We start from the raw sequence: 24,414 nt of genomic DNA on the forward strand, positions 1-24,414 counted from the left end.
TAATGATAATTATGAGTTGCATTAAAAAACTATTTGTCTGACAGCAAACAAAAGGTTAGGACATTTATCAGAACTGTTTTCAGACGCACTAGGATTTCTACATTCACCTTTCCATACAGGATCAGAAATTAACAGAAATGTTATCATAAACTTTAAACTGAAAGTTAATATACATGACTCTAGAATGATTTATAAAATACTTTAATTTTAAAGTGACAGTTTAAGTGTTTGAACAGATCAATATCAGAGTTAACAACTATACGAGTACTATTAACATACTGTGTTTGTACAAATTATGCGCCTTTTCCCGCCAGTTCATACATCAATGTAACCCTTAAAATAATATTCAATTCTTGACACACAACGTCACATTTCAACAGAACGCATGCGCCCTGAATATATCATTTGTTTGGTCTATGCCATGGAAAGGTTAGCGAAAAATTGGGTTTACCAAACTAGTTCTTGTACATTCATCAATTACAGCAAATTTTAGCCTCTTCGGAATCAAAATCATGGTATTTACCATCAATTAGTGTAACATTTTTACACAACGCGAATTTACAATTCGTCTTTTGTTTACTTCATTTTTGCCACTGGTTTTCATTTTTCAAATAAACCATGTGCTCCCACCACCCAAGGACACATTGACAAAACGTATTGGATATATGAAGAAGGAAAACATATTCTACGGTAAATAATTTCAGTAATAAACATCTTTTATGGCCAAGATAAACGCCATATAAATAATGTTGGCCGTGGAACACATGCATTACATAATATTAGCCGTACGAAAAGTCAGATTTCCCTTTAATAGATGTTCTTTATTTAAGATTGTCCGTAAACAACCGTCTACTTTGGCCGTAATGAACGTCCTTTACATGCAATAGTCCGTAAGAAACGGTCAGTGGACACTGAAAAAACAAAGCAGATAATTAATTAGCTTTTCTGCCTCGCTGAGGGATCTTGCGGAAATATTCACCCAAGTCTTTAAAGGAACGAATTAGGTCCTTCTAGAGAAAGTCATCACCACAAAAGGCAAAGGTTGTGGAAATATGGTTTAAAAGAACAATCGATCTACTGATGCAGCATCTAAAGTCTCTTTTAGCTGAACCAAAGTTGAAACTCGTGCAAACCATTATTCTTTTGGGTAGTTTCGGTGAAAGTGCGTACGTTCAGGAAAGAGTAAGGAATGAAATAGCCGACGTAAGACTAATCGTCCCTTCAGACGCGGGTCTTGCTGTGTTGAAAGACACAGCCCCGCCATTGTCTCATTCAGGATCATGAAATTCACGTATGGGACATCAGTGTATTACAACTGACCCCGGATGTGATCTAATATCGACTGTAGTTTGAAAACAGCACCGATATTCCATATGAGCAGCAGGTTAAAGAAACTAAAAACTGCCTTCATGTTTTGGGATACAGAACTTCTCGTCAAAACAAAGAACAGGATCACTGAAATAAAGGTATGGGACATCAGTGTATCAAAAGTTCGATAAACAAAATCACTCAGATGAGATGAAAGTTTGGATAAAAGGAATGTTGGGGATACAAAAATGGTTCAGGGTGTCCGTGCGGGTGAACCAGGAAGTGCGAGTAGACCATCAGGTGAACGCGACGGTTACTCCGCAACTGTAAAATACTCTACACACCCATCTACAGGACGAAACAAGAGAATCCCTACTACACAACTGACCCCGGATGTGATCTAATAGGGACTGTAGTGCTTGAAAACAGCACCGATATTCCATATGAGCAGCAGGTTATAGAAACTACCTTCATGTTTGGGGATACAGAAATTCTCGTCAAAACAAAGAACACGATCACTGGAAAAGAAACATTTTTAACCTTTGAGTGCTTCAAATAAAACATTTTGAAATATTCGAAAATACTGTTATAATCCTCTCGCAAACTATTAAAACACTAGAATACATATACTGCAATGGAAGAGTATATAATTGTGTTTATTTTGAAAAGAATGGAATTTTGATTATAAATGAGTTAGTCTTGAGAGTAACAGAATTGTAATTATTAACATGTTATTAATCTTGAGAACACTGGAATTTTGATTACTCATGCGTTTATCTTCGCAGGAAGGGAATTGCAACTATTAAGGCGGTTATCCTCAAAGAAATCGATATTTTATTGAGAATACAACTAATTGGAATTAAGAAAATACAGGGATTTATAAGCCAATTTTACAGAATGACCTCTGAACTTTTAAACGTACTGAGTGAATGTAAATCACCCATAACAACAGTTTGAACCTTTCGTAAACCACCTTTCCTACTCGTCCTGTTGAGCAAAGAAATCAGAATGACTGTTTTATCATCATCATCATCATCATCATCATCATCATCATCATCATCATCATCATCATCATCATCATCATCATCATCATCATCATTTCGTATAACTGAATATCAATGATTTATATCTCATGCAGTGACCTCAAACTAGATTTACTTTCGATGTTGCTGCCTAGAAATAAGCTTGTTTTTTACATGAGCAATAACCTAATAGATACAGTAAGTGTTTTTCTTCAGAAGTGTCCACTTACAGACGTAAGAAGCTGTATTGCTAGAACGAACACCAATTTGTCCGAGTTTATTATAGGCGGCAACAGCGATAATAAAGCTAGTACGAGGTCACTGTATGTGACTTATACGACGATAAGTGTATTGCATATGTTAGTGAGCAAATAAATAAATGCATAAATAAAAAATGCATAAATAAATAAATGCATAAATAAATGAATAAATAAATGCATAAATGCATAAATAAATGCATAAATAAATGCATAAATAAATGCATAAATGCATAAACGCATAAATGCATAAATAAATAAATAAATAAATAAATAAATAAATAAATAAATAAATAAATAAATAAATAAATAAATAAATAAATAAATAAATATTTACAAATATATAAATAGAAATATTTTTTCGAAAGATAAACATTAGATTATTATCATGGCCTTTCTAAATACAATGTATCAGTTAGTGGGATTACTCGAAATTCTCGTGCATGGTTCGCTTACAACCGTAAAAAGGCACTTTTTCCAAAGCTCTGCTTGGGGTAAAGTCGTACAAATACACGATAAACACTTGCAGTTTCATTCATCAATACATATTGGAATTATAAACGGTCACCTCAAACGGATGAGTTCGCTGCGGGAAAGGCGATCTTCGCATGTTTTGAAAGAAAAATAATTAAAGAGGGGTGTATCCGTTGCATACAGTCGTCTATTTAAAGCCCCAAGAAAGGGCTATATCTTTATAAAAGAACAAAATATATGCACATGAGCCTTTTGTCGGTGAAGATAACATTTTGGTAAACTGATGAGACGTTGTTTTTTGTTTATAAGCATGCATGCATAAACGGCTTGCATGTGGTCCAATTTTTGGTATGTATTAACAGGATACACTAAGAAGGATTCAATTTATATTAATTCATTATTAAGGATGCGTAATTATTATAATAATTTTTAAATAATTCAGACAAGTATATTCTCAAGTATTGTATGCCTACTTTTGAGCAAGAACTATGTCTATTACTCAATAATCTCATACGTTTGTTTTGCGTTGAAGGATGGCAAAATATGTCATTCGTGTTCGATTACAGCTGATGTAAAGAGCATTTATACAAACTGTTATAATGAATGATTCACTTAAGGTCATTCAGGATAAATATTACTGAATATCAATAAGTATCTTATCAAACGACACCAATATTATATGGTCCCACTAGGCATTACATTTAACATTGTGGCTAATGAAGCTATCAGAGAATGAGGTTATTTAATGGTTGGACACCTTCAAGGACGTACCTTGCTACCCACAACGCTGCAATCTGACAAACAACGCTTACTATAAATACCAATGGTAGGACATTGGGCTGATTGTTCAGACCTTTGTTCGAGTAAACAACGAGGTAACCAGCTTCACCGTTGTAATCTTTCAAATATTACCTTCTCTGGAAATTTCATGGATACATTTGTGGTTTGCCGATCTTTCTTCACATTTTGAAACATATGTTTCAGCTGTGCTTCTTTTACAGGGTTACGTTTATTAAATACTATATATTATCAAGTGCAGTACTGTGCGTAAAATGCGCCCGTCTGCAACTAAAATACTACGTTTCGTTGAAAAGTAAATTACAAATTTCATTGAACCTATGTGCAATGACGATTACGTACATATATTAAAGTTGGACATGGGGCAATATTGATGCAGCAACTGTGATCATATCAGATTGTACGTGTTTGATAATTCGCTGTTATATCTCATCTAACATTGATAAGATAAATTACCGCCATGGTATACATTATATAGAGGATAATTGTTTGTTTAAGTTTTATATTCAAATATATGTCACTGATTGGGCACAAACATCAATATTTCACGTGGGAAATATTTACTTTTTGTATAATTTATAGTTATCTAACGCTACAACAATTTTCTTTTTATTATATGCCTACTAAGTACATAAATGTTTCATCGTAACGGAAATTACGTCGTTTAACGCCCTTTGCGCGTTGATGTTTGATTTGTACGTCAGAGCTTGTCAAAATTTCAAAACAGTCGAAACTATCAAATCGATATTTTCATTGTTTGAAACAGTTTGAACATTTTCTTTATTTCATCTATACATTATTATAAATCACCAGAAAGCATAACATAAATATTCACTTCAATTTACTCGTAATTTTGTTTCAATAAAAAGAATATTCATTTTTCATTTGGAATATTATATGGTATATTTTAAGAAAATGAGTGTGGTATGTGGGAAGATCATCTACTGAACATACATACAATGAGTAATACAATTGAGGTAAAACAGATATTTGGATGGGTGCATTTATTAAATTTTAAGAAACAGTTGTTTTCATAGTATGGTTAGTCCAGTTTATCCATATTTCTTAGTTTATTAACTCAAAGTACATGACAAAAGTAAAAAAGTTTTGATTGTCATATTTTACAGTATTTCACCTCACATACACGTATCCCTTTTTATTATATATAAAGTCGATCGGTCCGTATATCATTGTATTGTAATTAAAGTACAGTTTTGAGACGTCAGCGGTCCATATTATATTTTTGACCGGTCCGGACCTCGCCAAAAATATAACATGGACCGCTGACGTCATAAAATATTTGAGTTCAGCTTGCGATTTTCACAACGGCGAAACATTTTGGTATGTAAACATGGCCAGCCGACAGCTTAATGGTCGATTTGCCAAATTAAATGAGCACGAAATTTAGAAAATAATCGATGATAAAGACTCTAAGAGCACAAACTCTGCAACTAAGTATGCTGTGTCAATATTCAGGACGTATTTACAAGAAAAGTGTTGTAAAACTAACTTTGAAAGCTGGGAAAATCCGCGTCTTGAAAGTTTGCTAAAATATCTCTATGAGATAATACGAAGTACAAATGGGGAATTATATAAACGCAGTTCATTGCTCTCTATCAGAGGTGGTATAGCCAGGCACCTCTCAGCGTTGACATTATAAAGTTAGAGGATTTTAACTGCAGCAACAAGATGGTTAGTCGGGAGGGGAAAGGTTATGTTGAAAACAAACAAGCCATCGCCCCAGCTGACACAAATCATTGCAAACGTGCAACAGCAATCACATCTCTTAGTCATGCCGGCTTCGAATCACGTCACATTATGACGATTTCAGCGCAACGCAATGAATCATCTGTTTGCAGTTACGTTAAGGACACTACCCTAAAGCAAGGGCGAGTAATGTCAGAATTATTCTGAATTTAATGATGGAATGAACGATGCGCTTTGCTTGTCAGCCTCACAGACGGAACGCATTTTAGAGGACATAACACACTACGAAAACTCTTCAGGTGCATATTGTTGTAATGCTGTAATGAACAAGCAAAATGAATTTGAAAAACTCCAGGCGAAAAATTTGATCTTGCCAGTGGGCATGGTGTCAATGAATGAAAACAATGTTAATTATGCCAAGGGGTCATCACCTGCATTTAACTTCAGTGGGTGCAATATACAGATTTACTACAAGTGAAACTGTTGACTGTGACAAATGAGTTAAGTGTTTCACAGTTATGAGTTTTGTTTCTGTACAGTCTTTATGTGAACTATTAAAAAAAAGAACCATCTGTAAGTTGTATCTTTACTGTTATTATTGATATAGTGTACAATCACGTTTTGAAATGTTTTTAAAAAGTTGAAATGTTTGTACATTATTTGCTTTATCAATTTATCACATTAAATTTATTTGCCAATATTCAAAGGTAATTTTAATGTTTGGTATTGTATGATAGACTAGGCTAACGCCTCGGTCCATATACACCTGCAAGGGCTGACTGGCCGGTCTTTATTATGCCACATGACCCGCAGTGGTGTTTTGTATTATTTAAATATAAAGACACTGCTTGAGGTGCTACGATATTAAAACAGCAAAGAATGGCTATGCTTTCTCCTTTTGAGACGACCCAGACATGATTTAGACATAGCAAACATGGTACACTACGGATGATGATACAGTATCTGAACAGCAAAAAGTGGTTATGCTTTCTCCTTTCGAGACACCCCACACATGATTCAGGCATAACAAACATGGTACACTGCAGGTGGTGATACAGTATTTGAACAGCAAACAGTGGCTATACTTTATCATTCGGCCGTATCAAACATGGTACACTACGGATGGGACTACGGTAATTGAACAGCAAACAGTGGCTATGCTTTCTCCTTCCGATACGACCACGGCATGATTCAGGCATAACAAACGTGGTACACTGTGGATAGGGCTGCTCGACTACGGCGTTCCGAAAGACACTAACATGTACCACCAACAACAATATAATCATATAGCTAAAGCTGTACACATATAGCTAAAGCTTTAAATTTATATTTATATCTGTAGCTATCGCTTATAGCTGTAGCAATATAGCAATTACAAGAAAAGTAAAGAACTAGTAACAATATAAAAGTAATAAAATGACACAATCTGTTGTAAATATACATGTTTCTTGTTGTATACTCATGGGCATTTTTTCCTTGATGTATTTGTAAATAAACTCTACATAAACTATACATCCGTATTTTATACCTATAGCTTTACTTCGAAAAAAAACCCCCACTCCATCAACAACAACAACATATTTATATTTAGATAACAACTTTAGCTATAAAACAGCTGTATCTATATTTGATAGAGCTAAGCTGTTATCATATTGAAACTTCTGAGCCAGTACGCCATACTCAACTAGCCTCTGATAAAACACCAATGTCAGTGTTGCTGAATCTAAGAAGCAACTCTTGACTCTTTTACGGTTGTATGGCACGAAGTCAAGCACCACTGCTAGCGGTTGTTTTGAAGGTTTAAAATTGTAATTCACAGCAATACGATTCGTTTTAAACCAATCAAAGAGGTGGTCTTCTTTCTCTTTTTACACATGCAATTGCAATACAAATGGAACGCTAAGTGGTCAAATACATCAGGTGCAATATTTTTTCAACGTAAACAATTATTATCATTAAACTACTAATTGGTGGAATTTTTCTTCAACTATATATATATTTAAACGTTATCGTGTTTATTTCATTTTTTTCTCTCAAAATAGCAAATGATCAATGTTATTCTAATTTAACAAACTTTAACATATTCCCCTATAGCAAATCTCATATCAATTGAAATAAATTACTTTTCACGGTACAGGAAGTAGATTAATTGCTATCAAATTTCAACGAATAAAAGATAACAGAAGTCAACATAGTAGGTATAGCTATCATTTTGTCTAGCGGACCTTTGAAGGTAACTAATATTTTTACGTTTTTATTTATTAATTTTGGCAAAAAAGTATAGATAATTGTTTATCAACGTCTTATAAAGTAACTAGCTAAATTGAATATAAGAGTTGTATGACCAATTTATCGAAGTTTAGATCATGAATATTTGTTGAATATTTGATCAACAGGGAAGTAGTTTAGTTTTTTTTTTTAAATCTTTAAAGTCTAATTTATTTCTGAAGTACATCTCAATAACATATTGTACAATCGGTCAAATAACCGACACACTTGACCAGTTTTACCTAAAATGTGAACGAATGAAGGGTTTAATATTTGTTTGTATATTCCCTTGTCTTATATGTTGTACTTACAGCAATCGATAAATATAGCTCAAAATCTGAATGGCGCACCCTGAGAAAAATACAAGGAGCGTTTTTAGCTCGACTATTCGAAGAATAAGGAGAGCTATACTACTCACCCATTATCTCAGCAAATGCATCATGTATTGCATTGAAACTTTAGATATGCATATCTAACTATCCAATCGACTTAATGAATCGGTATTCAACAATCCAACCTACTTGAAAAACCAAGTTAGATTACCTTGTTTTGCAGATGATGGCCCCTTATTATTCGACTTAGAAATTCTTGTTAAAGTTTTGCATGTAACCACACTTAATTCAATATCTCAGCAAATACATAATGTATTGCATTGAAACTTTATACATAAGCTCCCAACCATTGAACCTTCTTAATTAATTAATGAGGATAAATCTGTCTTGCATAGGATATAAATGTTGCCCCTTTATTACCTTTTATTATTCAACTTAGCAATTATGGTTTTGCATGTAAGCAATTAAGTCAATTAAGTCAATAACTCTGAGAGCAACTACTTGATGTATTGCATTGAAACTTTAAACAATCAAGTATGATAACTCTATGTTGCATAGTATACAAAGTTTGCTCCTTTATTATTTGACTTAGACATTCTGGATAAGGTTTTGCATTAAATCATATTTTACGGCCATCCATGCAGTTCTTATCTATAAAGCGGCGGAATAGTCGAGCGACAGCTCTTGTTTAAATTATGCGCCTATATCTATAATAAATATTCGATAAAAACTTAATTATTTTTACGCCTTTATTCACCTTTTCGATTTTTTCTTTCTCGCAGGCATACACATAAACAGGCAATCAATCAATTTCTGATAAGTCAGATCTGTACGTCGGGTATACGAACCGACTGACCGCACCAATTGTAATTAACTAAATCATTAATTTCTAGAACATGTACGTGAAATTCTTGCATTGAACGTTTAGTAGAAATAACTGCTACATGAAATGAAGGCTCACTAAATAATTCATCCTAACCGTCAATGGGATTTTGGCTTCAAAATTAATTAACATTTTTTCTTATCGAAAACAAACAGTTCCTCAGTCTATTGGAAAACATGGTTACAAGTAAATCAAACAATAGTTCAATAAAATTCATAAGAAGTGAAAACAATTTCAAATGATGATCGTTTTGAAAGTTTTCAAATTATTTTTTCAAGTGCAAAGTGTTTCAGTGTCTAAAGTACAAAAGTATTTAAGTCTTATTGTTTAAACAGCTTTATGCTGATATTAATCAGAGTCCACTTCCCGGTTAAATATACAATTTTAAGAAGCCTTGAGAACGTGCCACTAGTGTAGCTCAAATCCACAAACCCGTGGTTGGGAGGCAGAAACTACAAAATCACTCTCAACCTTACATGTCTGTCTTATTTTCGAGTAGCGTGTTGTTTTTACCAACCATGGCAAGAAATGCTCAAAACCAGGCACTGTTGGTGGCAGCTTTCGACTTCGGAACCACATACAGCGGATATGCGTTCTCATTCCGAGACGACCCCAACAAAATTCAGACAAACCAGACCTGGTTCGCCGGGGCGGGGCCGCAAGATTGGTGTCACTGAAAACACCTACATCTGTCCTTCTGAACCCAGAGGGAGAGTTTGACAAGTTTGGTTTCGAGGCTGAAGACAAATACGCAACCCTAGCTGAAGATGATGAGCACCACGGCTGGAGGCTTTTTCGGAGGTTTAAGATGGTTCTGCATAATAATGAGGTAAGTCATTAATAAAAGAAATTCAACTTGATGAACGTATTTACACAAGTAGCCAAACACAAATCAGCGAAGAAAACAAGTAGCCATGTAGCCAAATAAAATTACCCGAGTAGCCAAATAGGCAAACACAAATTAGCCAAGTCGCCAAACAAATTAGCCAAGTCGCCAAACACATATTAGCCAAGCAAACAAGCTAAAATAAAACGATGCTTTTGTTTAGAGGAACAAGGTTCAAAGTCTTACGAGAAACACCCTCATTAGGTATGGCAGCAGCAAACACAGATTACTTTGATTTAAAAATATCCTTATCAATTCATGTATCTGGGTTATCGCCTTCGATTTGGGTGGAATATAAACATTTTTTATGAGTACTCAACATCCCATATATCCCGATATTTATCAATAAGAGCAAATTAGATACGGGAGCGTATCACCTATATAAAGTTTAACTTTAGCACTTGACGAAAGACGTTACGGTAGAGGACTTTTGTGGAGAGCAGATGACGGCTTTCCCGTTGTTTGTCATGTCGATCAAGTACCTGAAAGAACACCTGCTAAAGGCGGTTACTACACAAAAGATAGGATTAGAGGAAACTGATATATTGTTCGTGTTGACCGTTCCGGCTATCTGGGATGACAATGCCAAGAGATTTATGAGGGACGCGTCTATAGAAGTAAGACGGTTTTTGTTGCATTGTTTACATCATTGAGAGTTTATTGGCATGAGAATGATCTTTCCGACCATGTATATCATTGACTGAGGTCAATTTACTTCCGTGAGATCACTGGACTGTCGTTATAGTTACATATGGCCCAATCTTGTAATTTATAAATCTATATCATATCAAACCGAACACCCCGATGAGATAATTGATATTTCTCCTATCACACCGAACGCATTGCATTCTTAAAATAACATTTTTGATAAAGGCTATATTAGTACAGACGTATTTGATAGTATTTAAGTTAAAACGTTCATATCACTAGGAATTAATATATTCATGAGGAGGGCTTTCATACATGTAATATTAATATAAAGACATTATCTAAATATAGAACGCAATAAAGCAATAGACTACCTAAAATAGCTCTGCCGAAAGAAAATTCTTAGTATTTTATAATATATATTCCTTATGTATTCCTTAGATTAAACCTGGATAAGTTTATAAGCTCTTTAAGTATAAACGTTCATTATTTAATACTGATACATGGACAAGTATCTGTGAATAGTTTGTGTATCGAAGTATTTTCATTGAATTTGAATTTATTTTAGCTCCCCTTAGCCGGTGAGCTATTAGGATCGATGGTTGTCCGTCATTCGTCGTCTGTCGTCCGTCGTCCGTCCCCACTTAATTTGTTAACACTCTAGTCGTCACATTTTTGTCACGAAACTTGGTCAGGATGTTTGTCATAGTAATTACTCGGTCGAGTTCGAATATTGGTCATCTGGTGTTAAAAACTAGGTCATAGAGCCCAAATATGGAAAAACATTGCTAACACTCTAGTGGTAATATTTTCAGCCCAAATATCCTGGAAATTTGTCATTAAGTTTGTTTCGATGATTTCTAGCTCACGTTTGAATATGGCTCATCTGGGGTCAAAAACTAGGTCACAGAGCTCAAATTCAGAAAAAACAACCTGTAAGCACTCTAGAGTTAACATTTTCAGCCCAAATATCATGGAAGGTTGTTTTAATAATTTTTAAGTCAAGTTCGAATATGGGTTTTCTGTTGTTTTTTATTGTAAATTTATTGTTTTAAAATCAGTGAAGGTACCGACTTCAAACTTCATGAACTTACTCATAGAAAATTGTGTTTTTTTGTGACTATGTTTCATACAAATCCAACCTAAATATTGTAAGAGTTATTGTCCTTTGTATCTTTTTAACAAATACATATTTGTCATGTGTTTAAAAAAATAGACGTAATAATAGTTACACCTAGGGTGTATGGAAAGGTAGACAGGCACCACCCAGTATGTAGTCCGATCAATAACTTTTGAACACTTTGTCCAATCATGGCTAAATTTGGTCAGAATGTGTATGCACGTGTATGATAATTAGCAAAATTGCTGTAATTACCCTAGAGTTATTGCGCTTTAATCATAGAAATAACCTAAAATTGCTCTTGTCCTATCAATCACTTTAAATTATTAACAAGTCTATAGCACAAAGTTTTACTCAGGTGAGCGATATAGGGCCATCTTGGCCCGCTTGATTTAAAGGGGATTGTCACATACTATTGAATACGTAAAAAGGATAATTATATTTACATATGCTGATGTAAAACCTTGTTGTTAAGGCTGGAGTAGACCCAAATCACCTTAAGCTGGCCTTGGAGCCGGAATGTGCCTCGATCTGGTGTGAAACATTGGGTACAGACGTGAAGGGCGCTGTAGCGTTTCAAGGATCACAGTTCATGGTCGTCGATCTTGGAGGTTAGGGATCATAAAGTATTCTACTGAAAAACAACAAGTTATTACAATTAGGGTTCTATCTGTCACTTTCACTTGTTCTGGGTTATTGTTACAATTTATGGACGACAAGTTAGTTTCTTATTCCTTTTTCGAATAAGGAATAGAGAACTAGTTCCTTATTCCTTATTCAAAATCAGTTATTGTAGACATGCATAAAATCACTTCTTTGTAATGTGTTTCGTATTTTTATAACAACTAAACGACTTTGTGAATAAAATAATGCACGAAAATAGAAAAAAAATCAAATAAGGAAGTAGTTCTCTATTCCTTATTCAAACTCGATTAAGGAATATAAACTTATACATTTCTTTTCAAATGAACTATGCAGAAGTGGTCTACATAAAAAGTTTTCAGAAATGCATTGTCTATTCAAGAGAGTTTTAGACTTAATGTGCTTCAAAATCGCTCTAAATCCTTATCAAATAATTTAAATAAATGCGTTGACTAATTCAAAGGGATGGAGCGTTTCAAGTACTTTATAACGCACTCAGTCGAATAAAAATGAGGAAATAGTTCTCTATTCTTTATTCAAACTCCGTATAAGGAACAGAAACGATGAATTTTCAACTTTTTAAGTAAGATATTTTTTATCAAATAACTATGCAGAAGTGGTATACATAAAAAGATTACAGAAATGCATTGTCTGTCCAAGAGAGTTTTAGTACTTAAAATGCTTTAAAAACGCTCCAAGATCCGAATTAGGAACTGAAATGTTGAAAACGTCAAATATTTAACTTACTCGTTTTATACCTTTTCGACAAAATAACTATGCAGAAGTGGTCTATAGAAATGCATTGTCTATTCAAAAGAGTTTCTGTGCTTAAAGTACTTTGAAAACAATCCAATATCCAAATTAGGAACATAATTTACGAAAAATACTCAATTTCAAAGAGCTTAGTTTGCTCATTCTTTGACGAAATATCAATTTAACATTGATCTTATCAAATAATTTGAATAAATGCGTTGACTTATTCAAAGGGATAGAGCGTTTCATGTACTTTATACGCACACAAAATCGAATGAGGAACTAGTTCCTTATTCCTTATTCAAACTCGAATAAGGAACAGAAACGGTGAATTATCAACTTTTTAAGTAAGACATGTTTTGATCAAATAACTATGCAGAAGGTGTCTACATGAAGGTTTACAGAAATGCATTGTCTATTCAAGAGAGTTTTAGTACTTAAAGTGCATTAAAAACTTACCAAACTCCGAATAAGGCACAGAAATCTTCAAAACGTCAAATATTTAACTTACTCTTTTTATAACTTTTCGACAAAATAACTATGCAGAGGTGGTCTATATAAAAAGTTTAAAGAAATGCATTGTCTAAGACAATTTTAGTGCTTAAAGTGCTTTAAAAACGCTCCAATATCCAGATAAGGAACATAATTTACGAAAAATGCTCAATTTCAAAGAGCTTCATTTGCTCATTTTTGACGAAATATCATTTGAACATTGAGCTTATCAAATAATTTGAATAAATGCGTTGACTTATTCAAAGGAATGGAACGTTTCAAGTTCTTTATAACGCACACTAAGTCGTATGAGGAATAAGGAACTAGTTCCCTATTCCTTATTCAAACTCGAATAAGTGAGGGGTAAGGTGATTTTTGATTTTCAGTTTTACGGCGTTTTCGTCTACGTTCGGATAGATTGTCCCAAAGAAGTTGGCTGAGAAGCATATCAACATTGCACAGGTTGTTGAACCTGTGATGATTCTTGAGGACCTTTTTGAACTGCCTCAATGTCGTTTCTTTTAATTCTCGGATAACAGTTGTCTCATACAGTGTCCACATACTATAACAGGGATCGATTCAAAGAAAACTACATTTTCTCTAAGCTGTACCGTGATACCACAAACGTGATGGAATGTTATAAAACAATACGTTGCCAATGTCTGTTGGTTAGAGCCATTATATGAGACGTCCGTTTATTATCATTTGGGGTCAAATAAAGAAAAAAAATACAAATACATGCTCTTTAAGCTTGACAGTGATACAACAAACGTAATGGAAAGTTATACAATACTTTGCCAAGCTCTTTCGGTCGAAGCCATTTTATAAGATCTTCGTTGAAAATCGTTAGAAAAAGTAAGACCTAGATGCTTATAGTTATTGACTTTGCTTATTTGGGCATTCTGTATGACCAGAATCGGATTTGGTAGCTTGTTGGGCTTGCGCAAAAATATCATTGATACGTTTTTGTCTGGATATAAAGAAACGAGCCACCAATTGAACCACAACAGGACACGAAAATATCATATTTAAGGTTTTAAGGTCAATTAAAGTTTGTTTAACTAATTTATTGATCATTTATGGAGTGTGTTCTCATCCGTTTTTCCAAATATATGTACATTTCAAGATTTCAGAGTTTAATTACGTTTTTAAAGCCCTTTAAGAACTAAAACTCTCTTGAATAGACAATGCATTTCTGCAAACTTTCTATGTAGACCACTTCTGCATAGTTATTTGATCAAAACATGCCTTACTTAAAAAGTTAATAATTCACCGTTTCTGTTCCTTATTAGACTTTGAATAAAGAATAGGAAACTAGTTCCTTCTTATTTCTTATTCGATTTAGTGTGCGCATAAAGTACCTGAAACGCTCTATCCCTTTGAATAAGTCAACGCATTTATTCAAATTATTTGATAAGATCAATGTTAAATTGACATTTCGTCAAAAATGAGAAAATTAAGCACTTTGAAATTGAGAATTGTTCGTACATTATATTTCTTACTTGGATTTTGAAGCGTTTTTAAAGCCCTTTAAGCACCAAAAATATCTTGAGTAGACAATACATTTCTTTAAACTTTTTTATAAAGATCACTTCTGCATAGTTATTTTGTCGAAAGGTTATCAAACGAGTTAGTTAAATTTTTGACGTTTTCAAGATTTCTGTGCCTTATTCGGAGTTTGGTACGTTTTAAAAGCACTTTAAGGAACTAGTTTCTTATTCTTTATTCCACTTAATGTGCGTTATACAGTACTTGAAACGCTCCATCCCTATGAATAAGTCAACGCATTTATTCAAATTATTTCATAAAATCAATGTTCAGTTGATATTTCGTAAAAAATGAGCAAATTAAGCACTTTGAAATTGAGTATTTTTCGTAAATTCTTATTCGGATTTAGAGCGTTTTAAAAGCACTTTAAGTGCTAAAACTCTCTTTTATAGACAATGCATTTCTGAAAACATTTTATGTAGACCACTTCTGCCTAGGTATCTGAAAACAAATGTATTACTTAAAATGTTTCTTTTTCTTATTCGAGTTTGAATTAGTAATATGGAAATAGTTCCTTATTCCTTATTCGATTTTATGTCCATTTTCGTGCATTATTTTATTCACAAAGTTGTAGAATTGTTATGAAAATACGAAACACATCACAAAAAAGTGATTTTATGCATATCTACAATAACTCATTTTGAATAAGGAATTAGGAACTAGTTCCCTATTCCTTATTTGAAAACGGAATTAGGAAATAACTTATCGTCCATTTACAATTTACTTATTTGTTCAATAACTATTGAGTCAAGATTGCTTTTTAATTAGTTTCGACAGGTAACGTTTACCTTAAATACATGAAACAAAACAATTTATCATTGTTTTAAAATGCAGGAGGCACCGCAGATATATCTGTCCATGAAAGAAAACCAGATGGAACCCTGAAAGAAATCCACAAAGCAAGTGGGGGCCCGTGGGGAGGCATCTATGTGGATGAAAATTACATGTAAATGTTGAATAAACTTTTTGGGGAAAAAGCTCTCACTGAACTCCGAAAGACTGAAATGAATGATTATTTCGACGTCACTCGGGAATTTGAACATAAGAAACGGTCATTCGACACAGACAAAACAAAGCAGATAATTGTTCGTGTTTCTGCCTCGCTGAGAGATCTTGCGGGAAAGTATTCTTCCAAATCTTTAGAGGAACAAATTGCGTCCTTAAAAGTGCGTGAAAATGCCATCACTACGAGAGGAAACGACAAGCTGAAAATTGATGTAACAGTTGTCCAATCATGGTTTAAAAGACCAATCGTTCTGCTGATCCAGCATCTGAAGTCTCTTTTAGCTGAACCAAAGATAACAAGCGTGCGAACCGTTATTCTGGTGGGCGGTTTCGGTGAAAGTCCGTACGTTCAGGAGAGAATCAGGAATAAATTAGCCGGGGTGAGACTGATCGTCCCTTCAGATGCGGGCCTCGTCGTGCTGAAAGGTGCCGTGAGGTTTGGACATAACCCCTCCATTGTCTCCTCCAGGATCATGAAATACACGTATGGGACAGAAGTGTGTGAACATTTTGATGGAAAGAAGCACCAAGATGGAGAGAAGGTTTGTGTGGATGGAAAGTGGTTGGTGCCTAAATGTTTCAATGTGTTCGTTCGGGTCAACGAGGAGGTGAGAGTGGATCAACAGGTGTCCTGTGAGAGTTATCCTAATAGTAAAATATCCGACACACCCGTGTACAGAACGACACAGAAGAACCCCGAGTTCACAACAGACCCCGGATGTGAACTGCTCGGGGATGTTGAGCTCGAAAACAGCACCGATATTCCATATGAGCAGCAGACAATAAAAACTACGCTTATGTTCGGAGATACAGAACTTCTCGTCAAACAGAAGAACACGACCACAGGAAAAGAAGCTTACATGACCTTTGAATGCTTCAAATGAAACTTTTTGATATATTTGACATGACTTGTATTACCTACTCATAAACTCCATAGTGATTTCATATGTTTTGCAAACTATTTGAATGTATTTTAAGTCTGTGTGTACATATTACCTTATAATAATAATAATAATAATAATAATAATAATAATAATAATAATAATAATAATAATAATAATAATAATAAATAATCGTATTCAAAATAGCAATCAGAATTGAATGAGTTTCTGTATATACAGTTGTTAATAAAAGTATGTGTTTCATAATTATATAATCAGTTTATCTGACAGCAAACCAAAAGTAAAGACATTTATCAAAATGATTTTCAGATGCACTGGAATCTCTGCATCTGCCTTTCGATAAAGAATCAGAAATTAATATTAAATATTTTAAGCATACATTTTACAAAACCGAGTGTTTCAAAAAAAAACTTTAGGTTAAACTTGACAGTAAATGTGTCAAATCAATGTTTTAATATCATAATTTAACAACTTACTACTACTAGGCGTTTCCCGACAGTTCATACATCAATGCAACCCATAAAATTATATTCAATTCTTAACACACAACGTCACATTTCAACAGAAAACAAGTGCCCTAAAATATCACATATTTTGGTCAACGCCGTGGAATGGTCATTGGAAAAGAGGGTTCACTAAAGTAGTTTTGGTACATTTATCAATTACAGCAAATTTAAGCCTTTCAGAGCCAAAATCATGGTCTTTACCATCAGTGTAACATTTGTACACAACGCGACTTTATAATTCTTCTTTTTCTATTGACTGGTTTTATTTTTTTTCAAATAAACTATGTGCTCCCACCACCAAAGGAAACGTTGAAAAAACTTATTGGATATATGAAACAGGAAAACATATTGTACGATGAATATTTTCAGTAATAAACGTCTTTCATTGCCAAGAGGAACGCACCTTAAATAGTGGTGACAGTGGAATACCTGCATAACATAATATTGGCCGAAAGAAAAGTCATTTGTTGCTGCATTAAACGTTCATTACATTCATTAATTTATGCCGTAAACAACAGTGTACTTTGGCCACAATAAACGTCCATTACACGAAAGTGATCGTAATAAAGTTCATTTTTGCCGCAATAAACGTTTATTTTACGACTTCGTTTGAACAGAAACAAGAACAAAACGACATTGAAAGTTTCCGAGTTTAATTCTACATAACCAACGTAATAAGAGCATAATAACTTTGCTATTAAATAAATGCTATTGGAATAACAGCTTAAACCGAATAGTTAGTAAAAGGATTGGCAAGATATGGCCGTGAAAACGAACGAACTCCATCATAGGTCAAAGTGACACACGGCTGAAAGTCCGAGTTGAAACGAACCCCGCAAGCCGAGAGAGGCTGGGCTGCCCCGTTATATGAAGTGATTATACAAAATGTTATATACAAAATGTAATAACATTTTGCTAATGTTATTGTGTCCTATGGCCTACCCGTGCTGGAATAGCCTGTTTAGCAAAGTGGGACAACTCAGCAACTACTGTCTGCATCTAAATTATCCAATAGTCAATGCAAAATCCGCAATGCAATGGCAATGCAATAATGCAACCACCAATTGCCAACAGCAAATGCAAAATCAGCAATTTCATGGCAACGCAACGCAGCGCAACAATGTAACCACCAATTGCCAATAGCTAATGCAACAGCAACAATCTCCTGGTAACGCAACGCAACGCAACAATGCAACCACCAATTGCCAAAAGCTAATGCAACATTAGCAATATCCTGGCAATGCAACGCAACGCAATCATGCAACCACCAATTTTCAATAGCCAATGCAACATCAGCAATCTCCTGGCAATGCAACGCAACGCAACTATGCAACCACCGGAACGCAAAGTACTAGGACGTTCCCGGCCTTGAGAAATATACATGCAGCAGACTCTTTCAGATTTTGTAATTCCAGCAACGGGATTATTAGTGTTAAATATATCTATATTCTATAAAAAAAAGATTTTTGTGTATAAATCCCAATTTGATATTTATGGCCCTCTTGTGGATTTCCCTACCAAGTGAAAACTAGCACCGAGGTGCTCAGCCCATATACAACTAAATTCTAAATTATATATGTATATAATTTATGCATTTTTAACTGAAGACAGTCAAGCCAACTCACGGCTTGCGATTTATTTTCCGCCACAAAATTGTTAAACAATTTCCCACCCAAAATTCTTTTTCTATGAAATGTATTATATAATCCCTTAAAGCGTCATAATGAAATTATATCAACCGGAAGTTGAGATGTATTTAAACCATGCCCCCACCCTGAATTGGCGTTTGCAGGGGTTATATTTGCACGCATGATTAGCGGGGAGAACTGGCCCACATTATGAATAGCTATGATTAAATTTGCAGCTCGCCCACGAGCATTTTCCTTAATAAAGCAAGCACATCGTGTAGACGATCGTGTTTGACCCGTTTGATTAACCAGGGCCATTGGATTTCCCTGAAATGTATTACGTTCTAAAAATACAGCGCCGATACAGATCATTATTTTGGTACATGAAGACGGAGCTCATCATGGCCTGTCGTAACCTGAATTGCTTGTCATATGAGCGCCATGCAAAGTCACATTGTCGTGACGCGCATTCTTTAATGTTATACATGTATTGGAGCATTTCATTTTTCAATAGATTGTATTTTCTTTTTCTTTGATTTGGACACAATACAACCATCTAATATATTGACTGTACTGATGTACCCGGGTACAGCGACACTCGTTGCATTATAATCAATGCTTTTTTATTATATGACTAACCAACATTTTGATGTTTTGATATCCTGGATGGGGTAGCTAACCATTTTAAAAATGCATTCATTTACTGTACAGAACACAGAATCACTAGAAAAAATAAATAAATCCTGACCGTCATTCTCACTATTTTCATTTTTTTCACATATTAATTCTTAACCTCGCTATTATATAATGTGAAGAAAAGTTTTGTAATTTATAACCATGGTTTCACATTCTAAGTCAGAAGCCTCTTGAATTATATCTTTTTTGTACCATATTAAAATCAAATTGTATCGTCATAGTCCATTAAATCACGAGCGCTGTGACCTTGAATCGCGGTAATCATTGTTTTTGACTGGTTATCACGATATTTGCGCGTATCTGCAAGGCTTTGAAACCATTTTTACTAAAGTTCATTTTTTTTACTATTAACTAATGACTAAGGAACTGCTTTTGAACAACAGATAAATCCACCACGAACGTGAACATGGCAAATAATGCAGTTTTACTATTCCCAAATTTATTGCCATTGAAACCCACAATATTTCCCACAAAACATCCTTAAAAACTCGCCGGCCACCCCATCAGCTTTGCACACTATTTATAAATGGCAGTAACGGGACGTGAATTCTTGAAGTAAGGCTAAGTTAAATTACAATATGGGTAATATGAACCAAAGTCTTAGGGTCAAAAAAAAAGGAATTATTGAATCTTTGTTTCTGTTTTAGGCACATCCCCAGAAATGATAATGCAATACAGACTAATTTTCTATGCTTTTGTTCAAAATGATCAGAGAGGAAAGCACCTGTGCCCTCAAGACATCTGGAATGTTTAGTGTCGCTGAAAACATACCCAAAAAGAAAGTCTCGTCTTGGATATAAATTATATTAACCCCTCACTACGAGTAATTTCACATGATGAAATGTCCATGCCTGCGAAATATTGTAAATATTTTATTACAAGTTGAAATTTTGATATTAATATTTTTGAAGATACGTTTGACTTCTTCCCCAATAAACAATTGATTAAAATAGTGCTGGCCTAATTAAAAACGTGCCGACACGGACCACGTCAGACTGAGCGAATCTAGGTACTCGAATCCAGATGGTGGCCTAGTTTTAGTGCCTGTGTCCCGCCGACAACGCATACGCGAACCTATCACCGTTTTTGCCTAAATACTTGTGACAATAAGGTTGAATAAATGGCTAAAGTAACTAAAAATGATTTAAATGTTTTGTCTGACTATTACTTTTGATTAATTCCCTACATCCGAGAATCCTAATTAGTCGAGGATACAGTCAGTCCGTCACTTTTGGTTCCTTAGAATTTTGACATCTCCCTTTTCCCAAGCCCACGAGGGCAACGATTTTTTTATTATAAGGTGCTTTTCAACAAACACTAACCGTCTAATCGTTATAATTAATTGCGTTATATTGATCGTTATATTCGTATATTTGCCGAAGAGGTTCCACGTTCTAAGAAAATCTTGCATCACCAAAGCCGTCGCTAAGAGCTAAGTAAATATTTGATAGAAACACCGCAAGCGCAGACCGCTGTAACTAATATAAGTTACACTATTAACAAGAAAGACCATTGATGCAAAGCATCAAAGGGCGCCGTTTAATAGTTTATGCACTTGTTATATGTTAAAAAACAAGGAATGTCAAGGCCAACAAGCATATTATGGTGCATTGAACCGCATCTATGAAATTCTCAAAATGTTTGTAGTTTTCTGCATGACAACATAGGCAAAAGCATTGAAATTGAAGATTTTCAAGTTGAACATTTCATTAGGGGTGGGGTACATTAATGAACAAGACAGAATTAGGGTGCTTGTGCACTGTACTTTTTGTCATTGCCACATACCCATATACCAAGTTTTATTTCAATACCATAAGTAGTTTTAAAGTAATGCTCTGGTCAAGAAAAAGTGGCAAAGGGCAATAATTATGTAATTAGCTTAAAAACAGCTATAGTCATTGTGCACTGCACTTCCTCTCGTTGTGCTAAATACCATTGAATGATGTTTAATGAAATTCCAAAAAAGTAGTTTTCTAGTTATGCTCCGGACAGGAAGAGATACAAAGGGAATAACTCTTGCAATACGCTGAAATAGAGTTATTGTTCATGTACACTGCAGTTCTAATCATATAGGGGAGGGGGCAACGTCACCATGCTGGAATGACAACTTGTAGGGAAGAATAAGTTACCTCATTCATCATGAAGAAGTGATATGAAATAAAAATTTAACAATTTGTGTAGTACTTTAATAAATATTATCATTTCGTCCGAAAGTTGCAAACATAAATAGAACATAATTATTGAACTGTAAAGTTGCAAACATAAATAGAACATAATTATTGAACTGTTATATAAAAAGTGAACATTGTTTACTAGATGAAATGCATTTATAACATAACATGCCTTGTTTTTAGCTGTTTAGTAATACTAATGTTAACTTCTTCATTTACATAGTAAAGAAGAGTAGAAAATGGATGTTTTAGTTGATATTAACACAAAAACAGCATGTGTTTTATTGGACAATGGCATTTTTTTCAAATATGATAAAAATAACGCATTCAAACTGAAAATGCATCAGACTATGTATGAAGGAAATAATACTGTTTCTATTTTTCACAAAGGTTTTTAAATACAACAATGCACATATAAGCATAAATAGGCCAAATATGCAAAAAAAAAAGTAAACAATGTGTGAAAGTGATACTAAACACTTAAAATAATTTCATTGTGCATTAAATGAATATATACCAGAAAAGCAATACTAAATCAAGTCCAAAATGTATAATAACATGAAGAACACCCCTTTATGAATATCTGCATAACAAATCAGAGTACATGTAAACAATAATCATTTATATCATTAGTATCAAATGTGTCCAGTTTAAAGTGTGTTTTCATTTGCATTAAATTACATTGTAATATATACCAGAAAAGCAATTATAAAAATCCTAAATATATAAATGTATAAGAAACTGAAGACAATAAAGAATAACACCCATTTATGAATATCTCCAAAACAAATCAGAGGTCACCTATATATAAAACAATAATCATTCGTATAATTAGTATCAAATGTGTCTAGTTTTTGTGTGTCTGTTCATTATCTTTAAATGAGCATCTTTAAAGTGAAACTCTTATTTGAAATCAATACATATAATTGTATATATAACACACATCAAATTGAATGAAAAAACAATAACTACTTACTAAATAATGCATTTACTGAAATATCGTTTACTGATAACAAGCTTGTCACCCTGTTTATAATAGCAGAATGCATGACAAATATTAAATGATCAATTGGTGATTGCTAAAAGATTTACTGTGGTCTACTATAGTATCACAAGGCAGAAATACCATGTTTAAAGTTCATTCTTATTAGCAAATTGAACTCAAGATCCTTCATTAGAAACCTTGTTGTTGACATCTATCAACCCATTTTGAAAAATGAAAACAATAATATTAATTATCATAAGTCTTATTGGGGAGTAAGAGTGCATCTTTAAAAATAGTGTGTGTGTTTTTTCACTTAAATATGTAACAATTCAATTTGACAAATGAGACAAAAGTTAGGAAATAGAAGTAGTAATTGTACATAAAACAAACATCAACACAAATTGACACAGCTCAATATAACAGGAAATCTGTATTATGAAAACACAAATCCTTAAAGGCCATAATTATTTGAACTGAATTAAGGTATAAGTAATACACACTTTTATAAAGCTTTTACGGACAAAATAGTTATTATCATGGTACGTTATGGGACTTTTATCCAAATTTTGAAGATTTTTTACTGTTAATTAAAAATATTTTGTCTTTATTTCATTTTTTTCCCACATTATCAGAGATTATGAAATAAACACAACAGTTTCTGGTAAAATAAACTTCAGTTAACAGAAAAATTACGTTCAACCGAACATATTATTGATACACATGGAAAAAATCATTTTGATTGATCTTTTGAGTCTTTGGAACAGAGCAGTATTTCGATGTTTGAAAATATATAGCAGTTTTACAAATTCATAAAAAATAGTTAATAATAAGACAACCTGCTGAAATCATTTAAATATTTTCTATGATGTCTAATGAACAATTCAAAAGACAATTTATGATAGTTTACCGTTCAGTTTTGAAGAAAATATACATAATGTCATGTAACTATACATTTTTATAACTAATAAAATGCTAAAGAATCAACCTTTTTCTTGTAAAAAGCTCAATTGGACTTATTCATAAAATGTAATCATTCAAATAAATAAATTTTACTTATGATACTAACTCAGAATTCAGATTTAAAAACAATGAATGTACTTTTAAATTAAAATATGTCAAGAAACAAGAACACTAAGCAGGCGGTAATGCCCCTCCAAAAATGTCAGAGTGAAAGTTCTCAACTAATGTCTTTTGAATATTATAACATGTAAACAGTCTCTGTTGGTAATCGATGTCTATTTGTTTTATTTAGTCAATGGTATTCTAACATTTAGAACTTTTCACAATAATTCTTCACTCTTCAACATTTGAAGTTTGGTTTGTTCCCATGCGTTTGTACTTGTAGTGTCTGCACAGATGAAAATTACTCAATGCTGAGTCAAT

General features: G+C 33.7%; 2 protein-coding genes across 2 annotated transcripts; both read left to right on the forward strand.

Moving 5' to 3' along the window:
• Positions 1–1,556: 1,556 nt before the first annotated feature.
• Positions 1,557–16,088, forward strand: LOC128245758 (heat shock 70 kDa protein 12B-like). The gene is made up of 6 exons (XM_052963987.1): positions 1,557–1,634; positions 7,743–7,799; positions 9,549–9,878; positions 10,334–10,552; positions 12,179–12,314; positions 15,973–16,088. Exons 1-6 carry the CDS (start codon positions 1,557–1,559, stop codon positions 16,086–16,088), a joined length of 936 nt encoding a protein of 311 aa, XP_052819947.1.
• LOC128245759 (heat shock 70 kDa protein 12A-like) lies at positions 12,202–17,027 on the forward strand. The gene is made up of 2 exons (XM_052963988.1): positions 12,202–12,314; positions 15,973–17,027. Exon 2 carries the CDS (start codon positions 16,089–16,091, stop codon positions 17,025–17,027), a length of 939 nt encoding a protein of 312 aa, XP_052819948.1. The 5' UTR covers positions 12,202–12,314; positions 15,973–16,088.
• Positions 17,028–24,414: the final 7,387 nt, after the last annotated feature.

Source organism: Mya arenaria, chromosome 9, assembly GCF_026914265.1.
Source record: "Mya arenaria isolate MELC-2E11 chromosome 9, ASM2691426v1".
NCBI classification, from domain to species: Eukaryota; Metazoa; Mollusca; class Bivalvia; order Myida; family Myidae; genus Mya; species Mya arenaria.